Here is a 21,569-nt window from a genome sequence, read left to right on the forward strand (position 1 = left end):
TTTCATCCTCTATGGAACTTTGTCGTAAAGTCAACGGTTTACGAAATATAACGTTTTTTCGCTCTATCTCCGCAACCAAGCGTCTTAGCGAAAAGTGTTTCAAACAAAAGTTGTTCCCCTCGTCGAGGCGCATATTTCATCCCCTATGGAACTTTGTCGTAAAGTCAACGGTTTACGAGATATAACGTTTTTTCGCTCTATCTCCGCAACCAAGCGTTTTAGCGAAAAGTGTTTCAAACAAAAGTTGTTCCCCTCGTCGAGGCGCATATTTCATCCTCTATAAAACTTTGTCGTAAAGTCAACGGTTTACGAGATATAACGTTTTTTTGCTCTATCTCCGCAACCAAGCGTTTTAGCGAAAAGTGTTTCAAACAAAAGTTGTTCCCCTCGTCAATTCGCATATTTCATCCTCTATGGAACTTTGTTGTAAAGTCAACGGTTTACGAAATATAACGTTTTTTCGCTCTATTTCCGTAACCAAGCGTTTTAGCGAAAAGTGTTTCAAACAAAAGTTGTTCCCCTCGTCGAGGCGCATATTTCATCCCCTATAAAACTTTGTCGTAAAGTCAACGGTTTAGGAGATATAACGTTTTTTCTCTCTATCTCCGCAACCAAGCGTTTTCGCGAAAAGTGTTTCAAACAAAAGTTGTTCCCCTCGTCGAGGCGCATATTTCATCCCCTATGGAACTTTGTCGTAAAGTCAACGGTTTACGAGATATAACGTTTTTTCGCTCTATCTCCGCAACCAAGCGTTTTAGCGAAAAGTGTTTCAAACAAAAGTTGTTCCACTCGTCGAGGCGCATATTTCATCCTCTATGGAACTTTGTCGTAAAGTCAACGGTTTACGAAATATAACGTTTTTTCGTTCTATTTCTGTAACCAAGCGTTTTAGCGAAAAGTGTTTCAAACAAAAGTTGTTCCCCTCGTCGAGGCGCATATTTCATCCCCTATAAAACTTTGTCGTAAAGTCAACGGTTTAGGAGATATAACGTTTTTTCTCTCTATCTCCGCAACCAAGCGTTTTCGCGAAAAGTGTTTCAAACAAAAGTTGTTCCCCTCGTCGAGGCGCATATTTCATCCCCTATGGAACTTTGTCGTAAAGTCAACGGTTTAGGAGATATAACGTTTTTTTTCTCTATCTCCGCAACCAAGCGTTTTCGCGAAAAGTGTTTCAAACAAAAGTTGTTCCCCTCGTCGAGGCGCATATTTCATCCCCTATGGAACTTTGTCGTAAAGTCAACGGTTTACGAGATATAACGTTTTTTCGCTCTATCTTCGCAACCAAGCGTTTTAGCGAAAAGTGTTTCAAACAAAAGTTGTTCCCCTCGTCAATTCGCATATTTCATCCCCTATGAAACTTTGTCGTAAAGTCAACGGTTTACGAAATATAACGTTTTTTCGCTCTATCTCCGTAACCAAGCGTTTTTGCGAAAAGTGTTTCAAACAAAAGTTGTTCCCCTCGTCGAGGCGCATATTTCATCCCCTATAAAACTTTGTCGTAAAGTCAACGGTTTACGAGATATAACGTTTTTTTGCTCTATCTCCGCAACCAAGCGTTTTAGCGAAAAGTGTTTCAAACAAAAGTTGTTCCCCTCGTCAATTCGCATATTTCATCCCCTATGGAACTTTGTCGTAAAGTCAACGGTTTACGAAATATAACGTTTTTTCGCTCTATTTCTGTAACCAAGCGTTTTAGCGAAAAGTGTTTCAAACAAAAGTTGTTCCCCTCGTCAATTCGCATATTTCATCCCCTATGAAACTTTGTCGTAAAGTCAACGGTTTACGAAATATAACGTTTTTTCGCTCTATCTCCGTAACCAAGCGTTTTTGCGAAAAGTGTTTCAAACAAAAGTTGTTCCCCTCGTCGAGGCGCATATTTCATCCCCTATAAAACTTTGTCGTAAAGTCAACGGTTTACGAGATATAACGTTTTTTTGCTCTATCTCCGCAACCAAGCGTTTTAGCGAAAAGTGTTTCAAACAAAAGTTGTTCCCCTCGTCAATTCGCATATTTCATCCCCTATGGAACTTTGTCGTAAAGTTAACGGTTTACGAAATATAACGTTTTTTCGCTCTATTTCTGTAACCAAGCGTTTTAGCGAAAAGTGTTTCAAACAAAAGTTGTTCCCCTCGTCGAGGCGCATATTTCATCCCCTATAAAACTTTGTCGTAAAGTCAACGGTTTAGGAGATATAACGTTTTTTCTCTCTATCTGCGCAACCAAGCGTTTTAGCGAAAAGTGTTTCAAACAAAAGTTGTTCCCCTCGTCAATTCGCATATTTCATCCCCTATGAAACTTTGTCGTAAAGTCAACGGTTTACGAAATATAACGTTTTTTCGCTCTATCTCCGTAACCAAGCGTTTTTGCGAAAAGTGTTTCAAACAAAAGTTGTTCCCCTCGTCGAGGCGCATATTTCATCCCCTATAAAACTTTGTCGTAAAGTCAACGGTTTACGAGATATAACGTTTTTTTGCTCTATCTCCGCAACCAAGCGTTTTAGCGAAAAGTGTTTCAAACAAAAGTTGTTCCCCTCGTCAATTCGCATATTTCATCCCCTATGGAACTTTGTCGTAAAGTTAACGGTTTACGAAATATAACGTTTTTTCGCTCTATTTCTGTAACCAAGCGTTTTAGCGAAAAGTGTTTCAAACAAAAGTTGTTCCCCTCGTCGAGGCGCATATTCATCCCCTATAAAACTTTGTCGTAAAGTCAACGGTTTAGGAGATATAACGTTTTTTCTCTATCTGCGCAACCAAGCGTTTTCGCGAAAAGTGTTTCAAACAAAAGTTGTTCCCCTCGTCGAGGCGCATATTTCATCCCCTATGGAACTTTGTCGTAAAGTCAACGGTTTACGAGAATATAACGTTTTTTCGCTCTATCTCCGCAACCAAGCGTTTTAGCGAAAAGTGTTTCAAACAAAGTTGTTCCCCTCGTCGAGGCGCATATTTCATCCCCTATGGAACTTTGTCGTAAAGTCAACGGTTTACGAGATATAACGTTTTTTCGCTCTATCTCCGCAACCAAGCGTTTTAGCGAAAAGTGTTTCAAACAAAAGTTGTTCCACTCGTCGAGGCGCATATTTCATCCTCTATGGAACTTTGTCGTAAAGTCAACGGTTTACGAAATATAACGTTTTTTCGCTCTATCTCCGCAACCAAGCGTTTTAGCGAAAAGTGTTTCAAACAAAAGTTGTTCCCCTCGTCGAGGCGCATATTTCATTCCCTATAAAACTTTGTCGTAAAGTCAACGGTTTACGAGATATAACGTTTTTTTGCTCTATCTCCGCAACCAAGCGTTTTAGCGAAAAGTGTTTCAAACAAAAGTTGTTCCCCTCGTCAATTCGCATATTTCATCCCCTATGGAACTTTGTCGTAAAGTCAACGGTTTACGAAATATAACGTTTTTTCGTTCTATTTCTGTAACCAAGCGTTTTAGCGAAAAGTGTTTCAAACAAAAGTTGTTCCCCTCGTCGAGGCGCATATTTCATCCCCTATAAAACTTTGTCGTAAAGTCAACGGTTTAGGAGATATAACGTTTTTTCTCTCTATCTCCGCAACCAAGCGTTTTCGCGAAAAGTGTTTCAAACAAAAGTTGTTCCCCTCGTCGAGGCGCATATTTCATCCCCTATGGAACTTTGTCGTAAAGTCAACGGTTTACGAAATATAACGTTTTTTCGCTCTATCTCCGCAACCAAGCGTTTTAGCGAAAAGTGTTTCAAACAAAAGTTGTTCCCCTCGTCGAGGCGCATATTTCATCCCCTATAAAACTTTGTCGTAAAGTCAACGGTTTACGAGATATAACGTTTTTTTGCTCTATCTCCGCAACCAAGCGTTTTAGCGAAAAGTGTTTCAAACAAAAGTTGTTCCCCTCGTCAATTCGCATATTTCATCCCCTATGGAACTTTGTCGTAAAGTCAACGGTTTACGAAATATAACGTTTTTTCGTTCTATTTCTGTAACCAAGCGTTTTAGCGAAAAGTGTTTCAAACAAAAGTTGTTCCCCTCGTCGAGGCGCATATTTCATCCCCTATAAAACTTTGTCGTAAAGTCAACGGTTTAGGAGATATAACGTTTTTTCTCTCTATCTCCGCAACCAAGCGTTTTCGCGAAAAGTGTTTCAAACAAAAGTTGTTCCCCTCGTCGAGGCGCATATTTCATCCCCTATGGAACTTTGTCGTAAAGTCAACGGTTTACGAGATATAAAGTTTTTTCGCTCTATCTCCGCAACCAAGCGTTTTAGCGAAAAGTGTTTTAAACAAAAGTTGTTCCCCTCGTCGAGGCGCATTCTTCATCCCCTATAAAACTTTGTCGTAAAGTCAACGGTTTACGAAATATAACGTTTTTTCGCTCTATCTCCGCAACCAAGCGTTTTAGCGAAAAGTGTTTCAAACAAAAGTTGTTCCCCTCGTCGAGGCGCATATTTCATCCTCTATAAAACTTTGTCGTAAAGTCAACGGTTTACGAGATATAACGTTTTTTCGCTCTATTTCCGTAACCAAGCGTTTTAGCGAAAAGTGTTTCAAACAAAAGTTGTTCCCCTCGTCGAGGCGCATATTTCATCCCCTATGGAACTTTGTCGTAAAGTCAACGGTTTACGAGATATAACGTTTTTTCGCTCTATCTCCGCAACCAAGCGTTTTAGCGAAAAGTGTTTCAAACAAAAGTTGTTCCACTCGTCGAGGCGCATATTTCATCCTCTATGGAACTTTGTCGTAAAGTCAACGGTTTACGAAATATAACGTTTTTTCGCTCTATCTCCGCAACCAAGCGTTTTAGCGAAAAGTGTTTCAAACAAAAGTTGTTCCCCTCGTCGAGGCGCATATTTCATCCCCTATGGAACTTTGTCGTAAAGTCAACGGTTTACGAGATATAACATTTTTTCGCTCTATCTCCGCAACCAAGCGTTTTAGCGAAAAGTGTTTCAAACAAAAGTTGTTCCCCTCGTCGAGACGCATATTTCATCCCCTATGGAACTTTGTCGTAAAGTCAACGGTTTACGAAATATAACGTTTTTTCGTTCTATTTCTGTAACCAAGCGTTTTAGCGAAAAGTGTTTCAAACAAAAGTTGTTCCCCTCGTCGAGGCGCATATTTCATCCCCTATAAAACTTTGTCGTAAAGTCAACGGTTTAGGAGATATAACGTTTTTTCTCTCTATCTCCGCAACCAAGCGTTTTCGCGAAAAGTGTTTCAAACAAAAGTTGTTCCCCTCGTCGAGGCGCATATTTCATCCCCTATGGAACTTTGTCGTAAAGTCAACGGTTTAGGAGATATAACGTTTTTTTTCTCTATCTCCGCAACCAAGCGTTTTCGCGAAAAGTGTTTCAAACAAAAGTTGTTCCCCTCGTCGAGGCGCATATTTCATCCCCTATGGAACTTTGTCGTAAAGTCAACGGTTTACGAAATATAACGTTTTTTCGTTCTATTTCTGTAACCAAGCGTTTTAGCGAAAAGTGTTTCAAACAAAAGTTGTTCCACTCGTCGAGGCGCATATTTCATCCTCTATGGAACTTTGTCGTAAAGTCAACGGTTTACGAAATATAACGTTTTTTCGCTCTATCTCCGCAACCAAGCGTCTTAGCGAAAAGTGTTTCAAACAAAAGTTGTTCCCCTCGTCGAGGCGCATATTTCATCCCCTATGGAACTTTGTCGTAAAGTCAACGGTTTACGAGATATAACGTTTTTTCGCTCTATCTCCGCAACCAAGCGTTTTAGCGAAAAGTGTTTCAAACAAAAGTTGTTCCCCTCGTCGAGGCGCATATTTCATCCTCTATAAAACTTTGTCGTAAAGTCAACGGTTTACGAGATATAACGTTTTTTTGCTCTATCTCCGCAACCAAGCGTTTTAGCGAAAAGTGTTTCAAACAAAAGTTGTTCCCCTCGTCAATTCGCATATTTCATCCTCTATGGAACTTTGTTGTAAAGTCAACGGTTTACGAAATATAACGTTTTTTCGCTCTATTTCCGTAACCAAGCGTTTTAGCGAAAAGTGTTTCAAACAAAAGTTGTTCCCCTCGTCGAGGCGCATATTTCATCCCCTATAAAACTTTGTCGTAAAGTCAACGGTTTAGGAGATATAACGTTTTTTCTCTATCTCCGCAACCAAGCGTTTTCGCGAAAAGTGTTTCAAACAAAAGTTGTTCCCCTCGTCGAGGCGCATATTTCATCACCTATGGAACTTTGTCGTAAAGTCAACGGTTTACGAGATATAAGGTTTTTTCTCTCTATTTCCGCAACCAAGCGTTTTAGCGAAAAGTGTTTCAAACAAAAGTTGTTCCCCTCGTTGAGGCGCATATTTCATCTTCTATAAAACTTTGTCGTAAAGTCGACGGTTTACGAGATACGGAGTTTTTTTACTTTTTCTTCGCAACTAAGCGTTCTAGCGAAAAGTGTTTGAGACAAAAGTTGTTCTCCTCGACGAGGCGCACATTTCATCCCCTATGAAACTTTGTCGTAAAGTCGACGGTTTACGAGATACGGAGTTTTTTTAGTTTTTTACCGCAACCAAGCGTTCTAGCGAAAAGTGTTTGAGACAAAAGTTGTTCCCTTCGACGAGGCGCACATTTCATCTCCTATGAAACTTTGTCGTAGAGTCGACGGTTTACGAGATACGGCGTTTTTTCTCCGTATGTCCGCAACCAAGCGTTATAATTAATTAAAACAATTTTTAATCAATTATTTTGCCGGAAAACTTGAGTTTTGTGGGTTAGACATCAGATGCTGTTCAAATATCGACAGTTCTATTAATTTTAACGCAGTTCTCATATAGATCCGGACGCGTACAATAAGTTTCTAAAGAGTTCCGGTGATATTAATTAAAACATATTTTAAACAATTATTTTGCCCGAAAAACTTGAATTTTTAAGGCTAGACGTGAAATGCTAATCGAATATCGACAGATCTATCTATTTTAACGTAATTCTCATATAGTTCCGGACGCGTTCAATAGTTTTCTAAAAAATTCCGTTGATATAATTAATTAGAACATTTTTTAAACAATTATTTTGCCCGAAAAACTTGAATTTTGAGGGCTAGACGTGAGATGCTGTTCAAATATCGACAGTTCTATTTATTTTAACGCAGTTCTTATATAGTTTTGGACGCGTACCATAGTTTTCTAAAAAGTTTCGGTGATATAATTAATTAAAACATTATTTAAACAATTATTTTGTCCGGAAAACTTGAATTTTGAGGTCTAGACGTGAGATGCTGGTCGAATATCGACATTTCTATTTCTTTTAACGCAGTTCTCATATAGTTCCGGATGCGTACAATAAGTTTCTAAAGAGTTCCGGTGATATAATTAATTGAAACATTTTTTAAACATATTGTGGTCGTATATTCGAAATACGGTGAGATGCTATTATGTGATTTTGGAAGTTAGCATCTCATTTATAAAAATTTATTTAAAATACGTAATTCAACGTAACTGTTGTTGAAACTTATCAAGAACTGTAGAACTATGATGGATGCAAGTTATTCTGCAGTATTTTTTGAGATGCTAAACTTTGAGATGCTAACTTTACACACGTTTAATCGGCATCGCGGAAAAGCGACAACAATACTTCGAGAGATGCGAGTATCGATGCCATGCCCTTTTTTAGAAAGGATAATTATTATTGCAATTATTATTTTTAAAAAGTAAAAAACTAAATAGCGCGCGCCTGTGTTGTTCTAATTTCTATAAAAAATTTGATATTTTTATTAAATGTCAAAAATTTTTACATTTTTATAGAAATTTTTTCTGTTAGGGTACCCTCTATTTTTTATTACATATTCTTATAGCTTATCTTAAGAGTTTTCCAAAACACTATAATAAAGTGACTTTTTGTTTAATATTTTTCGAGTTATAAGGCTTGAAAGGTGCAGTAGAGTGGATTGTCATTTGAATAACCAACTCAAAGGAGAGTATGAATTTTAGGCAATTTGGGGATCGCATAGTGAACGCGAATTTTCTGTTTTTTTTTTTGTATTATTTTCCGTAGATTTTAAAAACCTAAAAATTACGCCAAGTAAAAGATAAAATAGTTACAGTAAATTATGCACTTTTCAACACTGCCTTAAATACTTTTGATATTTTTAGAGGTGCTAAATTTCACGTTTTGTAGGAGACATATATTCTTAAAACTTGATAATGATATGAGAATATACTTTTTGCAGCAGAGAAAAAGCTGTCAAATGGAAAAAATTATAGCAATAAAAAATACGTGATTTTATAATCTAGCGTTTTCAGGATTATGCAGGTATTAGTAAATAAATTAATAATTTCCGAAATCCAATGTCATTATAAAATGTCACAAAAAATCGGCGGTTCACCGATGATCGTGAATTATAAAGTTTTGAGCACTTAATTTGCCTTTATCAACTTTTGCATATATCTACTGGTACTATTTATATTCAATTAACAGTATTATACAAATTAAAAATCTTCCTTTTTTGTCGGAATCAGAACCATGAACGAGGACGTGAGGGAGAGTCGGTCAGACGCACACACATTTTTTTAAAATATTCTATCATTTTATTTTTTTTCTTTGTTATGTATGATTTATCATCTATATATTTTTTTTTCATTGATTGTTGATTAAAGTATATTTTTATATTATTATCAAATTTTGAGAATATAAGTCTCTTATGTAACATAAGATTTAGTAACTCTAAAAAAGTCAAAGATATTTAAGATAGCGGTAGTGGAAAATGCTTAATTTTCAGGGAACAATATTTAAATGTTTATAACTTTTTTTCACCTTTACTTGGCATAATTTCAAGGTTGATTTTTAAATTATATGATAAAAAACACGAAGGAAAACAAAAAATTCGCGTTTACTTTGCGGTCCGCAAATCACCTAAAATTCATACGCTCCTTTGTTTTAGTCATCCAATATCAACCAGAAGAATAATGCCGGATTGTGCCTTTATCTCGCCAGCCGGATCAAGGCGATGTCTTGATCTTGCCTTATAACTTAACAACCACTTAAAGAAAAGTAATTTTATATAAGTGTTTTGGAAAGCTCTCGAGATAAGCTATAAGAATATGTAATGAAAAATATAAAATTAAAGATGATGGTACCTTCACTGGCACCTCTTATGTCCCCTTTCGAGCCAAACAACTTATATCTAAAACATTTTTGTCTACTGGGTTTAATTTTCGAGATATTGGGTTGGATTTAAAGTAGGACACCTTGTATATACATAATTTATAATTAATTTAATTATATCTTTTTAAAAATTAAATTTTAATTTAATTATAAGACTACTATATTTTTTGTTTATGTAACATTTGACATAAATGAATTTATCTAATATCATATAACTTAAAGTTAAGGAGGGAAACTCATGCAAATGGCCTAAATTTCAAGAATTTAGTCTATTACATTTTTTTAAATAAGAAATATTGTTAAGTTTCTGAGTAATGGCGACTTAAAGATGGCTTCTTTAAAAATCGCCGAGACACGCAGAGGCTGCGAAAATGATCTGAAATAAAAAATTCAAAAAAAAACTTTAATTTCTGCAAAAACGTACAACATGAATCTAAATTTACATAAAAAATTGCAAAATTGAAAAAATAACAATTAAAAGAAATGATATTTTTTTAAACAATCGTAAAAAAACTATTGTTTAAAAATTAAAAATAAACAAACGAATAGGTTTATGTTGTGAAGAAAATGAAAAAAATATATACATATGTCCAGAGGAGAAACATATTGGTCGTCAATTTTTCGAGCAACCCGGCGCGCAAAATTTTGCGTTTTGAGAAAACACGTTTAAAGTTTTCGAAACAAAAGAAAAACACATTTTATTAAAACTTACTATTTTTTATTAATCAGCGATACCAGATGCATAGAACAGACCCTCCTATTCTACAAATTTCAATAAAACCACTTTTTTCTTCTTTATGATCTGTCCGAGCATCTTTAGAGTTTTTGAGGCTGTGGCACTCTTGTCTTTCTATGCGATGCTGATCAACGGCGTCGGTGAAAAACTTTACATTGCTGTCCAATTACAATTAATACGATTCATTACGATTTATTTTTACTATTCGGGGGTTACTATTACGAAGCAACTGCTTTACTCGCTTGCATACTAATTGAGGAGACGCCGTCTATTCAAAAGAAGACCGTTACACTCACACATATACACATACTTTTTTCTCCCCTTCACTTTTTGAAACAAAAATTCGAACATCTAGTTTTTTATAAGCAATTGTTATTTATACCCAAGTCAATTTTCAGAAGTATTATTGTACGAAAGGACCGCAATAAGGAATAAAAAAAATGCGACAAAAAATATTATTTTACTTGAGTTTTCTTCCTTAATTAAGTAAAAAAAAAATTCAATTCCTTGATTAAATTACTTACAAATTTTGATATAATTTGTTAATTGTTATTCAATTGTATTTGGTACAGGCTCACGATCGTATGACAGAATTAGAAAGAGAATCACTTTCGAAATTGGCGGAATTGGAAACGGAATTGGGCGCGATCAAAGTGGAGTATGCTGAGGCCTTAGAAGCACGTAAATCAGTAGAAGAGGAACTTGCGACTTTGAAAAAGCAGAGACAGGATTCCGCTCGAAGGCAGAGCGTTCTTGAGAACAAGATTATTGAGCTGGAGAATCTCACAGGAACACTTACGAAAGGCTCGACAGGTATTTTACTCCTCGAATCGAAGTATTTGCGTGCGTGCTTGGGCACAATAGACTCATATAAATACTATTATAATTAATATATTAAATATCATAAGTAGTATAAATGGCATTATGGTATTTTTAATATTTATAGTATAAATACTACAAATATATTATAATAATACAAAAAATTATAAGTATAAAATAAAGCTCCATGTAAATGTCTATTATCAATCTTTTAGCCGCTAATCTACGAAATGGCACCACAATTAGTCCTCTGAGTAATTCGGACAATATCACATCCGAGACATTCGCTTCAACACCGTCGCCGACGTTAAATGAGGTACTTCCAGCGGTTCCAGTACCACCACCTCCACCTCCGCCACCATGTCCACCGCCGCCCCCTACCGCATCTTCATCTCTCGGAGATCACAAGTTACCACTGTCTGCCCCGATACCTCCACCACCTGCTGGCATGATGCAAGCACCCAATGGAGCAATGACCATTAAACGAAAAGTATATATTTTGTTGGTTCTGCATCACATTAAGATATAAAAGTATCAAATATATATATAAATATATTATTTTATAACATAAGCCATTATAACATATTATTGTATTTCTTGAAGAAATGCTGAGCATTAATTTCACCGACCAAATTGAGCAATGCACAATGCAGTAAACAAATTATAATACACGCATATATTTATATGTACAAATTTTTAGATAAAATTTTCTCTTATACTAAAACTTCTACGATTATTTCTAAAAGCATTGTATTTCTTTTATATAGTTCTAATAGAGAAATATTTTACTTACAAAGTCTAAAACTTATGTGCAGCAAATGTTGACTGCAGAGTCAATAACAAAAATGTAATTTTGTTTTTTGTAATTGTCGACTTCACCTACACTATCATACTTTTATTGTAAAAAAAGGGGTAAAAGTCTAGAATAGGTACTGGTGCAAAAAATCAATTTTTTACGAGCGTGGACGTCATTTCGCTCTGAAAATCAAATTGTCCCTCCCTAAAAACATTTCTACATCCTATTTTTATAGTAGTTTTAATTGGTATTGAAAAAAATTGATTTTTCGCGCCGGTGCCTATTCTAGACATTTACCTAAAAAATTTACAATTGTATAATCAAAAAAAATTACTTTGTCTGCAAAATATTGCATTTAATCGGTAAAATAAATTTGATATCAACATATATGTTCTTAAGGAGACGTTGGACTGCCTCTCAAACTTGATCGAGGTCGATAATGTAGAGTGATATGTGTACATTGTTAATGAGATTTCGTATTTCTTTTATAGAATTGGAAAATTTTTTCCAGATTTGAAGTACACATATTAATCCATCTGTGAATTTGACTTTATATCGAGAATGAAAAAATATTTTTATATTGCTTTACTTATCGAGTTTTTACGCGTATATAACTTAAATTTTCTTTTCGCAATTTCGTTTCAATTAGGCATCAAAATTTAATTTTCGAAACTCGTTTTCGTCGTCTACCAGTCTGTGGATACGAATTCCGTAAGTACAAACTGTAGATTTTTTATATACATTAAGCAAACATTGTTACGATGTGACAGTGAATTAACAATTTTTTTCCGTTTTTAATAGAAACACTACCTCACAGACTAGTAGTATTGCGTATACTTTCATTCTGGAGAATTTCTAAATTTATAAAAGAAATAAAAAGATTGCGAAACAAAAATTACTGTCTTTTTGTCAGTGAAACAGACGACATCTCTGATCAGGATTGTGTAAAATTATTCGTGCACATCATCAACAAGATTTCGTATATATTTCTTTTATAGATTTGGAAATCCTTTTCCAGAATTAAAGTATACGTATTAATCATATCTATTTAAAAAGTATATACGATATCTTGTTAATGATGTACACGAATAATTCTACATTATCAATTCTGATCAAGTTTGATAGTCAGCTTCAGTATTTCTTTAAAGGATATGAAAATTTTGTAACGCGATTTTGTATGTATGTCTTTTATAGATTTTTGCAAATAATTTTTCAGAATTAAAATATTTGTATTATTATCAGTCTGGAAACTAAACTTTATACCGAGAAGAAAAAAGAAATACATTATCGACCCCGATTAAGTTTAACGATTATTCCAATATTACCTTAATAATATCTCTTAAAATAATGTAAAAAGCCTTTTCATTAACTCTAAAACAAATGGGGACAGCGAATAATTATGATTTGCGCCGTTTTACAGTTTAAGAATAAAGTTACTTATTACCTAATTATAAAACGCAGAGACTTAAATTATGTTACGAGATTTCATTGTAATTATATATTTATTATATACAATTATATATAATTATACACATATAGATAATTATATATACCTAGTAATAGGTAGGTGTGATAAATTTGTACGTTACATTTCATATAAGAGTTATATAACTATGTTTTTGTTTTGACATTATAATATTATATTGTAATATTGAAAGACTATATTTTTCTATGACAAAATTAATTGTTAAGATAAAAGCATTCCAATGTTGCAATTTTCATAATTATTAAAAAAAGATATTTCTTTTACATTTTGTCGACAAGAAAGTTATTGTATTGTTACTTTGACTTAACAAGATTATATTTTTATTCAGGTCCAAACAAAGTACAAACTTCCCACACTCAATTGGATCGCTCTGAAACCTAATCAAGTGCGGGGTACCATTTTTAATGAATTGGACGACGACCGTTTACACAATCAGATTGACTTTTCTGACTTCGAGGAGCGATTCAAGATTGGCATGAGCGGACATGTGGCCAACGGCAACAGTGAAATTGACGGCCTTCAAAGTTTTCCAAGTAAACGGTTTAAAAAATCCGAAAACGTATCACTTTTGGAACACACAAGACTGCGAAATATTGGTAAATAAACTTAATTTGTGATCTACGCCGATATGATACGTGGAAAAAATTTATCACTGATTTCTCATTCTTCCAGCTATATCGCGCCGAAAAATGGAAATGCCGGTCGAGAAAGTGATAATGGCGGTTAATGCTCTCGATTTGAAAGTCCTTTCACTTGAAAATGTGGAGCTGTTACAACGTATGGTACCTACGGATCAAGAAGTACGTCTGTTTTACATTTAACATGAATATTATTGCTGTTTAAGAAATCACACAACATCGATGAAATAATATAAATTTATTTTAGATCAAGGCATATCGCGAATACATTATAGAGAAGAAAAATGTCAATTTGTTAACAGAAGAAGATAAGTTTTTAATGCAACTCGGTAAAGTAGAGAGAATCTCCACCAAGCTGTCAATTATGAACTACATAGGAAACTTTTTCGACAATTTGCACCTTATTACGCCACAAATACACGCTGTGATATCCGCGTCCAGTTCGGTTAAGGGTTCGAAGAAGCTGAGATCAGTATTAGAAATTATTCTTGCCTTCGGTAACTACTTAAATAGTAGCAAACGAGGCCCTGCGTATGGATTTAAATTACAAAGTTTAGATACATTGTTAGATACGAAATCTACTGATAAAAGGATGTGCCTTTTGCATTATATCGTCGCCACAATACGAATCAAATTCCCGGAGCTCATTAATTTCGAGTCTGAATTGATGTACATCGACAAAGCTGCGACAGGTATGTTTCGCTTCACTTGAGTATTACAATTTTTTATATGATGTTAGATAAATGGAATTAAGGAAATTCTTTAGCTTAAAAAAGTAAAGGAGGGGGGAGTCACATAACTCATTCATATACATCTTTACTGACATTAGAAGGTACAAATTTCTCCAAATAGGCTTTGCAGAATTAAAAATTTACTAAAAGTATATAAGAATAAATGGACTCAACTTAAGCTTAAAAAACGAAAAAAGATTAACAAATTACTGATGTGGGGCATTATTTATGAAATAATTCATCCAAATTTTTCTGTGGATGCATATTGCCAATAAATGTGAAAATTGTTACAGTGTGACACTACAAGTGTCTATAGACGAAGAATGACTATGAGGTGTTATCTAGTAAAGTTGTGCTAAACTATAGGACTATAGGACAGAATTTTTATTCTGGAATTTCAGTTTTTGGACGGCAGTCAAATAATGCTGACGTGCGCTGACATGTGAGGTGTTACTGTGTGAATATGTGTCATATCAGTCGGTATAATCGACATGATTGACGTCAATTATGCACAATACAGGTGCTCTGCATATAAGAAAGACATTAAAAACATTGCTGTAGAGTGTAAAAAATGTAGAAAACTTTTACCATCTTGGGTGTACTACCAAGCATAAAATCTACAATAGTAGACAAGAGCTTGTGAGGTGTTAGGATCCTTTTGAAGAAATAAGAATCGAAAGTGAGGAGGAAAATATAAAGATAATAATGATAGAAAGTAATAGAGAGAGGACAAATCCCATAGGAGCTGCGGGGTCAACTGTGAGTACGTCAGGAAGTGCAGGCAAGCAATCCATGACTGATATAGAGATTGACTGTCAGTGAAAACAGTAAGAGAAATTAAAGATAAAATGCATGTAAAAAGGAATTTAAGACAATGATAAGGGAAATGGTTAGAAGTGAGCTGGAAGAAATCAAGCGGGAATTCAAAGCATTAAAAGAAAGCATGAAAGGAAAAATTGATACATCATTAGGCAATGTACATAGGAGTTACACAAATGCAGTGTCGGAGAAGAGGAAAAAAAATGTAATAATTGTCAAACTAAAGAAGCAACAAGTAAAACTATTTAAAAAATTGTAAAAGAGAAGATTAATATAACAAACATGGCAATAGAAATAAGGAAACTCAGAAAAGGAAATAAATGAACGATTATTCTTGGATGTGAGAGCAAAAGTGAGATGGAAGAATTGAAAGCCACAGTACCAGATAAGTTGGGTAAAGATTGTAATATAATGAAACCAAAAGGAGTTGAGCCGAAAATAAAAATAATAAATGTTGGTGAAGAAGAAATGGCATTGAATGATAAAAATCTGATAAGCGTAATTATGAAGCAAAATAAACTGGATGATGAAAGAAAAGGATTTCATATACGGGTGATTAAGAAGATAGTCAAAGAAGGAAGAAATTAAAATACACAATCCAGAAAAGGAAGGGAAAATGGTTCTGCTACTCGAAATGGATGAAATAATGTGTCAATGTCATGACTCAATGTTAAGAAAAGGAAAAATAAATATAGGATGGAGAAAATGTTTTATATTCAATTATCTCAGTGTCAAAAGATGTTTTAAATGCTAGGATTGTTATCATATTGCCAAAAATTGCAAGAAACATGCCACAAATGTGCAGGAGAACATAAAGCGAACGAATGCATGGCGAAGAGGAAAAGATGCGTGAACTGTACATAAAATAAAGACATACAACTTGAAGATAAGTGACGAGCATGATGCTCTGAGTGTGGAATGTCCAATATACTGTGAGTATTAGAAGAAGAAAGAAAAAGGACTGGCATGGGAAGCAACTACAAACAGAGATGGAATCATGTATATGAGCGCTCAAAGTCTATTGGTGCATAAGGAGGAAATCCAACATCAGATTTTGGTGAAGAGAAATTCTGCAATCTTGGCATTATCAGAATTCAGATTGATATCGGACATAGAAGATAGTAAGATAAATGTGCTAGGATACAATACAATTTGATGTTATGAAAATCGGAACACAGGAGGAGTTATTTTATATGTAATAAGTAATATAAAATATGAAGTACTCTTAATAAGGAAAATAATACATGATTGTTGGTGTATTAGCGATAAAAATACGGGATAATATGTATAAAGGAGTAATAATAGTAATATATTACTCACCTAGTGCGTCGAACGGAGTTTTTAGAAGATTTTTAGAAGACAGTAGAATTATTTGTAGTGAAAGGAAAATGTAGGCCATTAAATTGATGGATAAATATAGAGTATTTAAAGGTAGATATTATTGTAAATTTAAAATAAATGAATTTGTTGGATTATTAGAAGGGAAGATAACACAACACAAGGTCAAGGTCTATTTATAAATTCAAGGGTAGAAAGATTAATTATTAACGTAGCAGGTACATTTAATATAGTAGCTCCTAAGAAAACATTTAAAATTCTAAATATATAGAATGAGAAAAAGTGGTTTTTGAATGATATATATAAGAGTAGCAGCGTCGGAAAAGGATGAAGCATAGTAGAGCAATGTTTACAGGTGCAGAACAAGATTGCTTAAAATATAAAGTTGAAAGAAATACAGTAATTAGGCTTATTAAAACTAAAAAAAAAGAATATAATGAAAATATGATAGATCGAAACAAGAATAATCTGGTGATATTGTGGAAAACTTTAGAAGAGGTAATTATAGAGTGAAAAGGTGAAAAGGTATGGAAAATATACTAAAGAATTTGAAATACTAAAGATAATATTAAAGGGTGCTATAGCAGATAAGTTTAATTTATTTTACATAGAAAGTATTAATAATATAGTGAAATAGAAGGAGAAAAAAGGCAGTCAAGGGAAAAAATTATTTATGTTATTGAAACGAAAGATATAAAAGATTTTGAACTGATGTAAGATATTTAGAGAAAATTGTTATTAGTTTACCTAATAAGAAGGGAGCTGAAGAGGGAATAACAAATAAATTGTTAAAGTCAATGTTTTATGTGATAAAAGATGAATCTATAACAAAAATATACAGTTTATATGTATGAAAAATTATAGAAAAAAGTTTTCCTTTAATATATTTTGTTAGATAATATGTGGCTAATAAAATAGTTCTGTGCAACACAGTGTCCGTAGTTAGAAAACATTTAAAATACATATTAAGAATACATATTAAGAATAGAGCAACTGATGAGATTGACTTAAATAAAATAATGTTTAAAAAAAATCCGGCTCAAAAATCGAAATAAAATTTTCGGTCCGGTTACGGTCTACTAACCTGCATATTTCGATCCGGTTTTTTGTTTCGGTCTGACTACAATAGTGATTACAGTCCGGTTATCGGTTTCGGTTTTGGTCCAGTCCGAGTCCCTGGTACAGACACAGTATATACAGTAGCACAACTCTGTCGACACTTTTGATATGAAGCCAAAAATGAAATGCACATGTGCGAAGTCGGCGAGTAAACCACTATCGCCATCTGAATTTTCCTCTCACTTTTTTTCTTTAGCTTTATTTTCTATCTTTTTTAAACTAAATCGTAAAGTCCAATTGCACCATTATTTTATCTTTAAGCAAGACTTAAATATATCTGTTTTTATTTATTTAAAAAAAAGAGACACAGATATTTATCTCGCTTAAAATTGAAATAATAGTGGTAAAATGGAGTCTAAAATCAATTAATAAAAATATGTAAAAATATTATATTAATAAAACAATAAAATACATACAAGAATTTAAAAAACTGAAAAAATTATAATTATAATTGAAATCTCTTTGAATAGGAGAAATAAAATGTAAGTTTATAAAAGATATATTTAATACATAGTGTTCTGACAAAATATATGGATATTTAAACATTAAGCGAGAGGGAGAGAACAAAGAGAAAGTGAGAGGAAAGTTCAGATGGCGGTAGTGATTTACTCGTTGACTTTGCACATGCGCATCCTATTTTTGGTTTCAACAAATTGCTAGAATTGCGCTACCGTATATACTGTGATACGAATAAGAGGAACAAGGGAGAAAGGGATAAATAGGAGAAAGAGAGGGGTTGGAAAATTTTCGTAAATAATAAATCGAATTAATACTAAAAAATATACATTGCAAGAAATGTAATTACTATAAAAAAAGATGTTAAAACACGGCTTTTGATTCAACGCACCGACCTGAATTTAATTGAGCTTGGCGCTATCGAGCGTAGTTATCGTTGCTATATGAAAATAAATAATCTCTTATTTGCTTTTATTATTCTTTCACGAATTCGTGGTGTGATCATACAATCTTAAAACTATTCTCCTTCTGAATAAATCTATAGAGGCAATCCTGCCTAAGAAAGTGTAAGTTACGTTGCTAGCTAGTGTTCCAAAAGATACTCTGTGCACATAAAGTATAAGGCGCTTCTAAACGGGAGATAAACTCAGTAAAAAGCTAATGTAAAAGCAAGTCTAATAGCGACTCGATGGTACATGATTCGAAACGATTGACGATTTTCAAACTAAGTGTTAAAACAGCGGTTCTCAGCCAACCACTGCTTTCTTAAAATCAGATTGTCTATGAGTTTAATATTTTTGTTTTCTATTCATTATCAAATTCCATATATTATAGTAAATTCGTATAATTAATTCTATTTCAAGAAACCGATAACTAATTAGTTGTTATTGATATTACGTATGTGGTGTGTTTTACGCCATTGAAGTAATCGAAATACGCTATTTCTTATTCTGTCATTTATTTAATTAGTTATCCCTTTGACAACTTAATTTTTACGATTATATTCTTTGATTTAAATACTAAATTTAAACATTTATATTACATTTTTCAAATTCAATCAGAAAAGACTTTGAAATATTCATTGTATTCTTACTAATTACATTGTATTCTTTAATATTCTATTTTCTTAATTATAGTTACGTATTTTGATGTGTTAATTTTTTGTAAATCATAACATTGTTTTCTCTTTATTTTATTGTAAGTTTTTATTTATCTATAATTAAATTATAATTCCTTCTATTTTATGCAATTCTTAATTATAACATTTATTAACATATTGATCATAATTATTATCACAATAATTTAAGGGTTCGATATTGATTGTTCTATGAATATTGTTTGATTTCTCGTAAATAACATTTCTCAACAAAAGATTTATTCTTTATGTAATTATAAGATATTAATGAAAAGTACAAATGATATCCAGGGACTCGGACTGGACCGAAACCGAAATCGATAATTGGACCGTAACCGCTATTGTAGTTGGACTGAAACAAAAAGACCGGATCGAAATATTACGCGGACTAGTAGACCATAACCGGACCGAAAATTTTATTTTGGTTTTTTAACCGGGTTTTTTTAAACATTATTTTATTCAAGTTAATCTGTAATCAGTCGCTCTATTCTTAATATGTCTAAACGTTTTCTAACTACGGACACTATGTTGCACAAAACTATTCTATTAGCCACATTATCTAACAAAATATATTAAAGGGAAATTTTTTCTATAATTTCTGAACATAAAATAAATACCAAAAAATGCGATTTTATAACAGTAAAACCTTTTTATTTTCTTACTTGTACTATAATAATTTTTGTAAAATTAATGTTTTTATAGAAAACTAGTAACAAGCTTAAAACGATCAAACGATTAATTGCAAGTTGTTGATGAAACAGAAGAAACAAATAAAAAAGATTTATTTACAAAACCTGGAAACTTCTCAATAATATGTAACTTATTATTTACAATAATAAACATGAATTTTTTACTGTGTGCAACTTAATATACCATTTGTATTATTTAATATTTCCGTAACTGTAAAAGATCGGTAAGATGACCGAAATTCAAACGGTTACGGTCACCGTTATTGGTAAAAGGACCGGAACCAAAACCGAAACTGAAATTTAAATATATGCTTAAACTGTTAACTGTAACCGGACTGAAATTTCATTTTGGTCCATCCATCCAAGTCCCTGATGATATCAAAATAAATTATATACAAAAATAAATTAATAAAACGTTTTCACATAAAATTTGGGATTTACATTCTACTCATCTGTCGATTTTAAATATTTTATACACATTTTATTTAATTACTGAGAAAAAGAATATTTTTATTATTTTAACACTATCTTTATTGTTAAAATGTAAATAAAATTATATAGTATTGAAAATAAAATTATTTATATATAAACAGATATAACTTGTTAATAGAAAGACAGTTTTTATTGTTATTTAATAGTTACTTAATTTTCATGAATTGAAAGGAAAAAATTGATTAATAAGTAACAATACCTTTAAATTAAGAATTAAAAGAAATTGTTTTAAACTTATTTTATTTATAAAATCATTTTGTATAAATCTTATTTAAGGGGATCCTGTTGGGATAAAAAATGAAAAAAAACAATGTCGGTAACTCTATCACTCGATATGAACATTTACTGAAAAATAAAGTAAATTATTAAAGGATTTTATATTATTCTTTTGTTTTATTTGAAAAATGTTAATATCAATTAGCTAATAAATTATTGATTAATAAATTTAGAATAAAAATTATTATTTACTAATCTTGCTGTTGTCAAAAAAGAGAATTTAAGAAAATGTATGTTTATGCCATTAGAAGGAAAACGAAAATGTGATATACGTAGTGACACAATAAAAATCTTCACTTTTATCTTGATATAATTCTTTAAAAGACGTCGAAAGAAGATTATCAAAACAATTATATTGTGCTCTTTATAGACGATTATTATTATATTGAAATAAAGTTATAACATATTGTTATACTTTAAGTTTATTAAGTCTTTTTAATTATATATTGTTTATACATATATGAATTTTGACGTTTATACATATATGAATAGCATATAATAATTGCGATAATTAATATTAATTTTACTGTGATACTAATTTTCTTATGTATACATTAATTTCAGTTTCACTGGAGAATATTATGACGGACGTTCACGAGTTAGAGAAAGGCATGGATCTCGTGCGAAAAGAATTTGAGTTACGCGGTAAAGAGAAACATAATATGGTATTGCGTGACTTTTTGAACAATTCTGAGGAGAAGTTACGTCGTTTGAAACTTGACGCGCGTACCGCCAGTGAAGCGTTTCGAGAATGCGTCGAATTCTTCGGTGAAAGCCCGAGGCAGGCCGACGCCAATACCTTCTTCTCTCTTCTTGTTAGATTTGCGAGAGCATTTAAGGTGTGTTGGTAATTAAGTTTTATTCAAATATAAGTTTCTAACATTCTAATAGAAAAATTTTAATAAGATTTAAATTTTATAAAATTTTAATAAATTTCGATTATATA

General features: G+C 32.7%; 1 protein-coding gene across 2 annotated transcripts in view; it reads left to right on the top strand.

Moving 5' to 3' along the window:
- LOC105839638 (formin-like protein) overlaps nucleotides 1-21,569 on the top strand; it is an 80,043-nt gene that overhangs the window by 49,920 nt on the left and 8,554 nt on the right. For both annotated transcript variants that reach the window (XM_012686097.3, XM_012686096.3), the window contains exons 10-15: nucleotides 10,402-10,642; nucleotides 10,864-11,138; nucleotides 13,259-13,526; nucleotides 13,603-13,730; nucleotides 13,816-14,260; nucleotides 21,188-21,462. In XM_012686097.3, the coding sequence (XP_012541551.1) occupies nucleotides 10,402-10,642; nucleotides 10,864-11,138; nucleotides 13,259-13,526; nucleotides 13,603-13,730; nucleotides 13,816-14,260; nucleotides 21,188-21,462 (1,632 nt within the window). The remainder of the gene's footprint in view (nucleotides 1-10,401; nucleotides 10,643-10,863; nucleotides 11,139-13,258; nucleotides 13,527-13,602; nucleotides 13,731-13,815; nucleotides 14,261-21,187; nucleotides 21,463-21,569) is intronic.

The sequence above is a fragment of the Monomorium pharaonis genome, chromosome 7 (assembly GCF_013373865.1).
Source record: "Monomorium pharaonis isolate MP-MQ-018 chromosome 7, ASM1337386v2, whole genome shotgun sequence".
Taxonomy (NCBI): domain Eukaryota; kingdom Metazoa; phylum Arthropoda; class Insecta; order Hymenoptera; family Formicidae; genus Monomorium; species Monomorium pharaonis.